Source organism: Branchiostoma lanceolatum, chromosome 11 (genome assembly GCF_035083965.1).
Source record: "Branchiostoma lanceolatum isolate klBraLanc5 chromosome 11, klBraLanc5.hap2, whole genome shotgun sequence".
In the NCBI taxonomy this organism is placed as follows: domain Eukaryota; kingdom Metazoa; phylum Chordata; class Leptocardii; order Amphioxiformes; family Branchiostomatidae; genus Branchiostoma; species Branchiostoma lanceolatum.
Window position 1 is genome coordinate 3,100,982 of NC_089732.1, and position 10,838 is coordinate 3,111,819.

The 10,838-nt window shown below is 40.8% G+C and overlaps 1 protein-coding gene across 1 annotated transcript; it reads right to left on the minus strand.

The window, feature by feature from the left end:
- Positions 1-213: 213 nt before the first annotated feature.
- On the minus strand, positions 214-10,718 carry LOC136445038 (calponin-3-like). Its single transcript, XM_066442886.1, has 5 exons — positions 10,545-10,718; positions 4,147-4,271; positions 2,818-2,884; positions 1,847-1,984; positions 214-1,360 (listed from the first exon to the last, which is right to left on the minus strand). Exons 1-5 carry the CDS (start codon positions 10,593-10,595, stop codon positions 1,178-1,180), a joined length of 564 nt encoding a protein of 187 aa, XP_066298983.1. The 5' UTR covers positions 10,596-10,718; the 3' UTR covers positions 214-1,177.
- Positions 10,719-10,838: the final 120 nt, after the last annotated feature.

The window sequence follows — 10,838 nt, forward strand, 5'->3', positions numbered from 1 at the left end:
CCAGCCAATCACATGGCACCATGATATGGTATGAACCAGCCAATCACAAGGCACCATGATATGGTATGAACCAGCCAATCACATGGCACCATGATATGGTATGAACTAGCCAATCAGGTGGTACCATGTCCTCAAGATATGGTTAGGAAGCAGCCAATCACATGGCAACATGATATGGTTATGAACCATCCAATCACACAGCATGATATGGTCTGGAATTGGCAAACCACATAGCATAATCTCTTTATTACCATGATATGGTAAAAAACAGGCCAATCAGATGGCACCATCTAATTAGTTACGCATCTTGTTTTGAATGCCGGCATTTAATCAATAGAATCAAGGAATGGCAAAGGTGTGGCCTACAATAATCATTCTAATTGTACATTACAAATTACTGTCTTCATTGGTGTTCTTCAGATCTTTTTCTCCCCTCTTCATACTGATGATTTTCAATATGTTACAATAACTTTGGATTTGAAATTATGATATGATTGCATTCTTCCATCAACCTTTATTAAAACACCTGCAACAATGGAAAAGTCCATATAAAGTTATCTGGATGGGATAAACAATTAAATTGTGAAGTATAGCATCATCTTGCAGGTAATAAAAGTAATATCAAGTAGACTAAACAAGGGAGGTCGATAATCACAATTCATCCGGAATGTTTGGAGTATGTGCAAGAATGTTGTTAGGAAGATAACAAAAATTAACTAATATGTTGAAAAGCAACATAAAAAACCTGACCACTTATTGACATTAAAAGCTGGATATTGTATATTTTTGCTGAGAACAAGACCACTACAATTGTAGAGAGATACATCAAGAGCTACATACCATACAACATTTTTTAACAATTTATCTATTGTCACATCTCGTATCAAACAACTCAAACTTTTTTCTCACTGGAATTCATCCTTTCTCTCTGCTAATAAGTCTAAAATGGAATGGCTGCTCACAATACAACTCTTGGCATTGGAAAAAATTCATCCTAAAACTATCTGTCATGTACCATACAAGGAGCTGACAATTGGTCTCTCATCGATGTTCTACATAAAACTGGTCTCTCACAGGTGTTCTAAACAACAACTGGTCTCTCACGGATGTTTAAAAGGACAACTGGTCTCTCACAGGTGTTCTAACAAGTGGGACTAATACTAGTTCCACAGGGGTGTCAGAGATGCCTGTAGGTGCCGGGGGCGGTCATCCCGGATTGCGTCGCGCCCTTGTTGGAACCGTACTGTAAACTGATCTCCATCTTGGACTGGTTGAGGACCTCCTCGCTAAAGTTTCTCTCGTTCTTCGTGGCGACCTTCACGCCGGGGTTGGTCTGAGTCACCACCCCCTTAGTTTTCGCCTACAGGGATAGAAAAAAGTCACTGTTAGTAAAACCCAAAGGAATTACATTCTTTGTAGATAGACAATGGAAATTGCATCTATGTGTACTTGTCAAATTTGGATATGTCTTACATACAATGACAGTTGAAGGTAGGCAAGCATTACATGCAAAATATATTCTGCTGTTCTACTGAATGCTCTATTGTAGCATACATTTCCTCAGCCTTATGCTTATCATGATCAAACATTATCAACTTGTACACAAATGAATACAAACACAAAGTTAGGTTGCACAATATTTGTCAATACCGTTAAACGTGTACAACTGACCACCTGTACATAAGGACCAACTTTTTGCTGGTCCCTTAGATAATTTTGTGACCACCTGTCCACATAGACCAGAATTTATCAGTCCCCTAAGAGGTCTTCTTGGGCGCTTTGACTGTACTAAATTCCGTGTACAGTATGTATAGTATAGTATTCAGGTTGACCACACTATCCCTACCTGGCTGGCCAATGCGATAAGACAGTCGAGCACGGCGTTCATGCCCTTTCCCTCGTACAGGTCCACGGTCTGGAACAGGTCCGTCCTCTTCAGCCCGTAGCGCTCGGCCGCCTGCAGGAACTGGCTGATGTTCTCCATCTAGAACACAACACAGCTCACTTGTAACAAAACATGACATGTCAGGGATCTCCCCAGAAGTATAGAGCAGGAGGGTGCCAGGCACAGGATACGTGTTGCGGGGGGTTGCGGCTCACAACCCTCAAAAGGAGAGCGGCTGTTGCATTTTGCCTTTTTTGGGACAGAAATGAAGTCATTTCCTACAACTTCAGCTGCCATTTGAAATTTCCAGTTTTGAGCAAAATTACAGGCTTTTGTTGCTGGGGAAATATTGGAAAAAATACCCTAAGTTTGAAAATCAACAGGATGGAGCTGGGATTATAATTAGAACAGGATGGAGGAGTGCCACTGTTCCTTTCTTTAGCATCCCTGCATGATGTGCGTAGGATACTATTGAATTATTTTTAAGTTTGCATTTTGCAGGGGCTATATATTTCGCAGGAGGCAGGGAAGAAGCTGCCTGCGGTGTAATGAGTTCACAGTTGAAACGACTGGTCACCATTATGCAATGCAAGACAAAGCACACGTTCACAGTTTGATTACAAAAACTGTGACATAAAACCATGACAATATGTATTTTACGATTTATAGTACTGTTAGTTGATTCGCATAATGCAATTGAAGTCAGGATTTACCTACTAAATAGATAAATGTTAGCAATTATGTAGAAAAATCTAATAAAATCGTCGTTTTACATGCAATCAAAAGAAACCAAAAGAAAACAAAATTGCCATGATTGTCATCAAACAGATCTAGAGCCTGCAGGATTTCATATTTGAAGTAATCTTAGAGTAGTTCACTGGAAAAACCGAACATTAAGAAAAAATCAACAACAATTTCAAAACTTGTTTTACCTGCATGAAGGGGACTTTGCTGGTCTTGATCTTCTTGACGGAACCTGGCTCCAACTTGTTGGCCAGGCTGGGAAAACAACAACACAAATTCATAAGTCAGGGGTTCATCTAAATCAGGAAAGAGGGGCGCTGCGCCCTCTTGTTTCAGCCCAGCACCCCCTTAGTCAAGTTATTGAATTCAGATTTTAGCTAAATATCCAGCATACAGCCTTCACTCTGCAATGGATTCTTCCATAAATACATAGAATTCGCTCTCTTCCCTTCCTCTTATTCAATTTTACACTGAGCCTGAGAGATGAGATTTCAGGTCAAACAAATGCAAAATCAAATTTCACTGCACTGAACGTGAATCAGACATCTGATGGAGGTCGTCGAAATCGACCAAAAATTCATGGTGAGTTCTCTCTTTGTGTTGGGTCAAAGCTCAAATTGCACAATAATGTATTCTACCAACACAGATGAGCTTTCATTTGATATGCAAAATCAGCTTTTTTATCAAATGACTGTTTGTTGTCTTTCCTCATTTGTTTGCAAATCAATGCAAATTTCTGCTCGGAAATCTGATCAGATCATCAACTAATTCAATTTTGGTGTCTGATATGTTGTTTTGAGGTAGATTACAATCAATCAACAGTGGACGCAGACATAACATGATAACTTCATCTCATCTCACATGATAACTTCATCTCATCTCATGATCTGATGCAATTGTTGTGCAATAAATCATTCATTCATTCATTCTATCCTTAGTCTAACTATTTGACCATTGGGGCATCACAGAAGAAGATCTGACAACCAGTTGGCTCCACCCTTCTCAGTTTGCTGCTTTTCTGCCTGTCCATTCTTGGATATCATCCTCCCATCTTTTCTGTTGCCTACCCCTCTTTCTTCCTCCCTGGACGTTCCTTGCATGATAGTTTTAGCTGGTCCGGATGAACGTGACACATGGCCATGCCACTTCAGTTTTCTTTTCTTGTGGTCAGGTATCCCTAAGAATCTTTTGTGATCTTTAGCTTTAACCTATCGCACACCGAAGTAGCCCTTTGGCACCCCATTCTCTATTGGTTACAGAGTTAGGCAGCAGGGAGAAGGTTAAAAGAGGGCTTGCATGCCCCTTTTACATAGAGCGTAATCGGCTGTTTTAATTTTACGTAGAACGTTGCCGACCACTCCATAATTTAGCGTAGAGCGTAGGGAGGCTTTTCTGAATTTAGCGTAGAGCGTAGGGAGGCTTTCTGAATTTAGCGTATTACGTAGCCGGCCCTCCGAATTTAGCGTAGAGCGTTGTTGGGACCCCCCCATGCAGGCCCTCTTAAAAGGGGAACTCACTTGCAGAGAAGGGTGCCGTCCTTCATGGCCTCCTGGAACCCTGAGTCTGGGAAGGGTTCCCCCAGAACCTCCCCCATCCACAGCCGCACCTGCCGCTCAAGTTCATGGTCGTACTTGGCAGCTTGCTGGAGGACAAGAAAAGAAAACATTATTGTTATTGATTGTTATTCTGTCCATATCTTATTCCTGGATTGAGTGTGATTGAGAAGGACATTACAGAGTGCGGCCTCACCAATGTGGACCCGCTGGACAGAGCCGCTTGGAGGCGCTGTGTGAAGACTGGCCGACTGCTGCCCACCCCTGCGTCAGGGAACCCCGCAGCAGTATAATATAATACTGGATACTACTACTACTACATTTGTTGTTCTTGTCTTTATCAGCAGGGCACCAGGCCTTTGTATATAGTACATAGTCATGTATACTGTAAACGCATTTAAGTTCGCATGGTTTTTATTTCGCGGTAGCTGGGGAGAAAATGGGGTGTTCGCGGTGGATTTAAGTTCGCTTTTGAAACAATAGTAGCGCTAGAGTCATTGAAGGCCTGGGACCTCCTCCCCCCCTACTTTTCCCCTCGCGGGGTTATCTGAGGGGGAACAAATATGATGATGATGATGAAGGGCAAAAAGTTTCGCATTGGTTTTAAGTTCGCGCTGAAGAGTTCACCGCGAAAACCACGAACATAAAAAAATTTCTGCATTTACAATATAGTAGGGCAGCCCTGGCTGTGTATCGTGAACAGCCAAACCAATAAATAAATAAATAGATAAGAAAAGATTCTTTCAAACCACTGCAAAAGTAATTGAATTTACAGTATACAGTGTAACAGTAGCATTCCATACCAATGGATGTCATGAAGGCGTTCCCCAAACTTAGGATTAAAGTGTGGTATAAACACACTACTGCATAGTGTAAGGCACAGTAAAAAGGTGGTACATGAAGCAGATACTGTGTAACAAAAGCTGTACAGGCGTTCCCTGGTATACAGAATGTACCGTATAGACACACTAATGCACAGCGTAAGGCACAGTAAAAAGGCTCTACATGAAGCAGATACTGTGTAACAAAAGGCTGTGCAGGCGTTTCCCGGTAGAGTTACCATTCCTGTTCCGTGGTCATGCACTGAGGAGGAGCGCTACACCACGGTGGTGAACAAGAAGAATTCCCCGAGACCTGCACTAGCTATAGTTACTAACAGTAACATGGTGAAGCAACCATCCAGCAAATCTACCTTGGTGCTACTGTACAAGGGCTCACAGTCTCCAGCTTTAAATATGGCACATATTTATCTCCATGAAAAATGGAGATATAGTTTTGGGTGTGTCTGTGTGTTTGTGTTTCCGCACCACTCCAGTCAGCATAACTCAAGAACCTCTTGATGGATTACGATGATATTTGGTATGTGGGCAGGTGTTGTGAAGCCGAAATTCAAGGTTGATTTTGGGCCCCCTGGTATGTGACCTTGGTACTGCAGCAGAAATTCCATTTTTGTATCTCTTGACCTGGACATGCTATGGTCTTGATTTTTTGGTGGCAGATAGCTTGTGGTGTAATAAAGACATGGTGTGGGTTTGGGCCCCCTAGCAGCTTGCTCTGGAACTGCAGGGGCGTTATCTTGAAAATCTTCTAAGGAGAATAACTCAGCAAAGGAACGATGGACTTCCATGATATTTAGTATACAGGTAGTTTAGACAGAGATGTACGTAATGAAGTGCAGATTATGTTAATTAGGACTTAATTTGCATAGCTAATGAGGAAAATCTATATTTGCAGTGTATTCCATTATCAGACTCAAATACATGTAACATATGTAGTTTATGGAAAGCGGAGCATCAACAGATACCAATTATGCAAATAAATTCCTAATTTGCATAATTAATGCAAAACACCATAATTCATCTAATTGGAAATTATAGGACTGTCAATATTGCAACATGTGTAAGTTAGATAAAGGTGTTTATTACCAAGCATATATTATGCAAATGTGTAAGTCATTTGCATGAATAGGATTGTTCATGAAAATGTGCAAGTCATTTGCATGAATAGGATTGTTCATGGAGATATGAGGTCGTGGAACTCTTGTTTTTCATTGCACACTGGGTCACCAAACCCTACTCTTGGATCATGACACCCTAATCTTTTCAATTTTCAAGTGTGTTGGGTTCTTTGAAATTGCACAGAGGTTTGACGTTTGCGGCTTATGTCTAAAGGTCCCTCATACACGGGGCCGCAGGCTTTACGTCACCATCCAAACTGAGGAATGCAATCCCTTATATAACATCATAGATGCCCCCAGACCCCCCTACAGTACTCGCGCTCACCCCCTACGCTGTGAAAAAATCCTGTAGACATGTCCTAGCTGGGGCCGAACCTGGGATCGAACTATGGCCCATGGATCCACAGAATTTGATCCATATGGCTAAGCTTGCACCAGGAGGACGTATGATTCTGAATTCTCCTGACCTCCGGATGCCACAGATACAGTGCAGTAGCCTGTGCCTGCTCAGTGATAACCATCAGTGACAGGTCCACACCCTCAACAAATTCAAACATTAACACTGGCTTACTGTAAATTTGTTATTTTGTGGGGACTTAACTTCACAGCAAGGGGTTCAAGGGGGTTTTAGTGGTTGAAACAATTCGTCTGTTGTACAGTAGCAATACAGCAGAAACTTGTGATTTCACAGAGGAGAGTTCGCCATGGAAAAAGATTAAACCACTGCAAACATTTCAATATTTGCAGTATATACTAACCAGTCACCACTTTTTAGTTACAGTACCACAAAGGTATGCACAGGGACTTGACTATTCTGAAACTTGTCTCTAGAAAAATCTGAAACTAGCAAAAGTAGGAATTTAAATTAATAGTAATGATGCAGTAAGAATTGACAGCCACAGCGTAATAGAGTACTGTTCTCTTCACGACCTTTGACCAATATTGGTTACTTTGTCCTGACATTAAAATATCCTCTCAAAAAAATTAGAGATAAAGCCCAGGTTATGAAAAAGAATAAAAGAAGGCTATGTGAGATCAAGGAGGTCCCTATAACCTCCTTGGTGAGATTAAAATCCCTCAAACATCACTAAGGCCAGGTGGCTTTCTGGAACATTCCAAGGTCACATATCAGACATACCAAGGTCACATGCCAAACATACCTGTACCACTGAACTGGAGATACTTCAATAATACCACATAATTAACTCAATTCTGCACAAAAGGCATCTACTAATGACTTCAACCTTTCAGATGACTATCTAGAGAGTAAAGACACTTTTAAACTTTTATTTAGTCATGCATCTAGTATTGTAACATAATATCATATATAGCGTTACATAACAGCCATTGATACTCATACACTTACATACAGATGATACTTCTTATGGTTATGGAGCCCTTGAATGAAGGCTAATAGCATCTTTTAAAACAGGATTGATTTTACGCACAAAAAGAGAATGTATGATGACTTCGGGACTTTGTTTCTTTGACTAATGTAACTATCAATTATCAAAGTATCTTCAGCTGAACAGGTGTCTATATGAATGTATAGAAAACTGACAAGAAGTTCAATAAAAAAATCAATCACCTGAAAAAAGGTGGTAAGAGTGGAGGCACAGCTAAAAGAAGGGACACTTGAATTTTTGTAGCTGTGCTCCCAGTAAAACTTAACACATGTTCCCAGACCCATGAGTGCATGCTGTGTTGTTAGGTTACATTCCTCAGTCAGAATCCGTGGCAAACTTTCCCTTCGAATTCCAGAGGTCTCCTTTCATCTAAACAAACTGGACCGGCAACAGTGACATTGAAACCCCAGGACACCATTCCGGGTTGGGGGGGAATTTTGCATTCGTGACCATATATGGTCACAGAAATGGACTGATTGATCCAACTGTGTTCAGGTGTCGTCTACAGCCCCCCTCCCCACAATATTGAATTTATTCCATACCATACACACGTGTACTATATCATGCACTGTCTATAGCCCCCCTCCCCACCATATTCCATACCAAACACACCTGTACTATATGTAACATCTATAGCCCCCCTCCCAATGCTATGCCATATCCGCACCTGTAATACATGTACCAACAATAGCCCCCCCCCCCCAACACTATACCATATCCTATACATGTACCATCTATAGTCCCCCTCCCAATACTATATACCATATCCTATACCTGTAATACATGCACCATCTATACGGTATATAGCTGCCCCCCTCCCCATCATAACACCACACCCAACAACTAACATATATATCCCCTCCAATCTTAACATAAACATACCATCAAAGAACCCGATTTCCTGCATTGTCTGAATACTTCTGTCAAAAATCAGACAATTGGTATGTCAACAGTGACAATTACTGATATGTAACTCTTTAAGTGCTGGTATAATCGATATGTACAGTTACTAATTGAGCAAAATTTCTTTCAATTATTTTCCACATTTTTGCACACTTACCACTGTACAACTATATCATAATTATTGTCTTTATTATACTCTTTTTACCATGGAAAAACATGCTACCATGCTCCTACGACGTACATGTACCCCAATCCATATGATGCTCATCTATGTACAAAGGGAGGTTACTCAAGAAGTATGAACAGCATCTACTGTGTTTACTGTGATGGACTTTGTATATACATCTGTTTACACCAGGACTAGGAGTGTCTGATCTAACGCAGGTTTGTGGCATGGCGAAATGCAGGTTTCTCAGGAATGACTTGGTCTCAAGCAACTAGATTCAGCTTCCCCCAACATCCACTGTCATCGCTTCTGCTGTGAGTGTGACAATCAATCATGCCATCTCCGAACAATTGTGAGTAGCATTACAAGTTTTAAAGTACCTTTCTGGTCGACCTTGGTCATAGAATAATGCTTTTTCATTAGCTAGTTCAATGCGACTTTGTTATGCTCATATATTTGCCCAAGCACACAGGGTCACTCCTACTCTTCTTGATAAGTGTGTTGGGTTCTTTAAAATGCAGAAATTTGTCACCTAACGCTAACTCATGAAGTTCAAGCCTCACACATACATGTAACAGAGCCCACTAATGCCATTGTAGTTAAGTTTTACTAAGCAACAATTCCAGCAACACAAGCTACATTTTTTTGTTGGTTTTTCTAAACCCCTCATGTAGTTCTTTGTTGAACCAAGGGTCTGATAAAAACCTCCTTGGTTGAACTAATGATCTTGATTTTGCCCAAAAAAATGTCAAGAGACACCTATGCATTATTAATTAGTTGGTACATAGGTGTAGTTTTAACACCTTCTCACCTTTTTAACCCCTAATTTCTAAAATTACAACAAAATAACAGAGGGGGTTGCAAAGTGAATTACAGAAATTAAATCTTGCTGTAGTGTATGTGTATGTTATTATATTGTCGAAAGGCGCACAAGTTAATTTATAGATTTCAGAGGAATGATCTTTTCTTAAATTCTTTTCCGAAAAAAAAAAAAAAGCATGTTCCTTGCAAGTTGCACTGTCCTGGTTTGCCTGTTATACGATGGAAATTCTTGTAGCTTTTTACAATACATTTTTTCAAAACTTTTTAGATTATTGTTGTAAAAGTTCCATTCAAAGTGTTTTAAAACTAACCTCTGTACCGTTTTGGGGTTATACTGTACAACAATCACATCTGGTGTCTAGGCCAAGGCCAAGGCCATGAGGTCACTCTGACCGTGACATTTCCACTTTGTTTACATGTGAAACTTGTTATTAGGTTACCCCGAGTCAAACTCTTTCACACTGGGACGTACATCTTGATTTAAACGCGTTGAAAATGGCAGTAATATCCTTTATAACATCATTTATCTAAATTATATATCAGGCCAAGGAGGTTTTATATAAAAACATCCTTGATCAGGCCCTATGCTATATTTCAAACTCGTTTGGGATTTTAAATGGCAGATTTTATTTTACCTTGGAATCAAAATAAATCCTGTATAATTTCAAAACAAAATCCAAATTCTTGCGTGCCAAAAGTTATGAGGCTAAACAATTCAAAGTTTCAAAGGGCGACGTGTGTCTAAAATCGTGTTGAAATCAGCTGAGAACATGTGCCCAACATACGGATCAAATTACAACTTTGCTCCGCCATTTTCTGACGTTTTCAAAATACAAAGGCGAGTTCAAAACAAAGGCCGCTACGGGAAAAGGCTGTGCACAAAGGCTCGGCTCACGCCACAGTAGCTTTGGTAGAACAACTCTGTCCGGGTTAGTGAGCTTGACCTAGAGAAAGCCCGTTAAAGGCACCGGTACTAGCTGAGGACACACGCGGCCCAGGAATTCCCTTGTCCCGCTACTGTTCGTGCAATCGATCGGACACACGAGTGTTCATTTCATTCATGGTGAATCCCTTACACAATCCATTATCACGCTACAATCTACCCTACCTTTCTCGCGATTTCCGCACTCAGCCCGTAAAGAGGTCCTCTGTTAGACATGTTGGAGGAAAGTTCTTTTTTAAAATCCTAAGGAATGTCCTAAAATTCCTGGAGAAAATGATCACCGCTGTTGCTAGTTTCCCGGTACTAGTCGCTTCACCTGAGACACCCCTTTGGCCGATTGACACCGCGTGCCGAGCTTCCAACCAATCAGAGTGGAGTTTGCTAAACTAGTCATCGTCATTATCCAATCAGAGACGAGATATCTAAATTTCGCGGGAATTAGTTAACCAATCAGAGTAA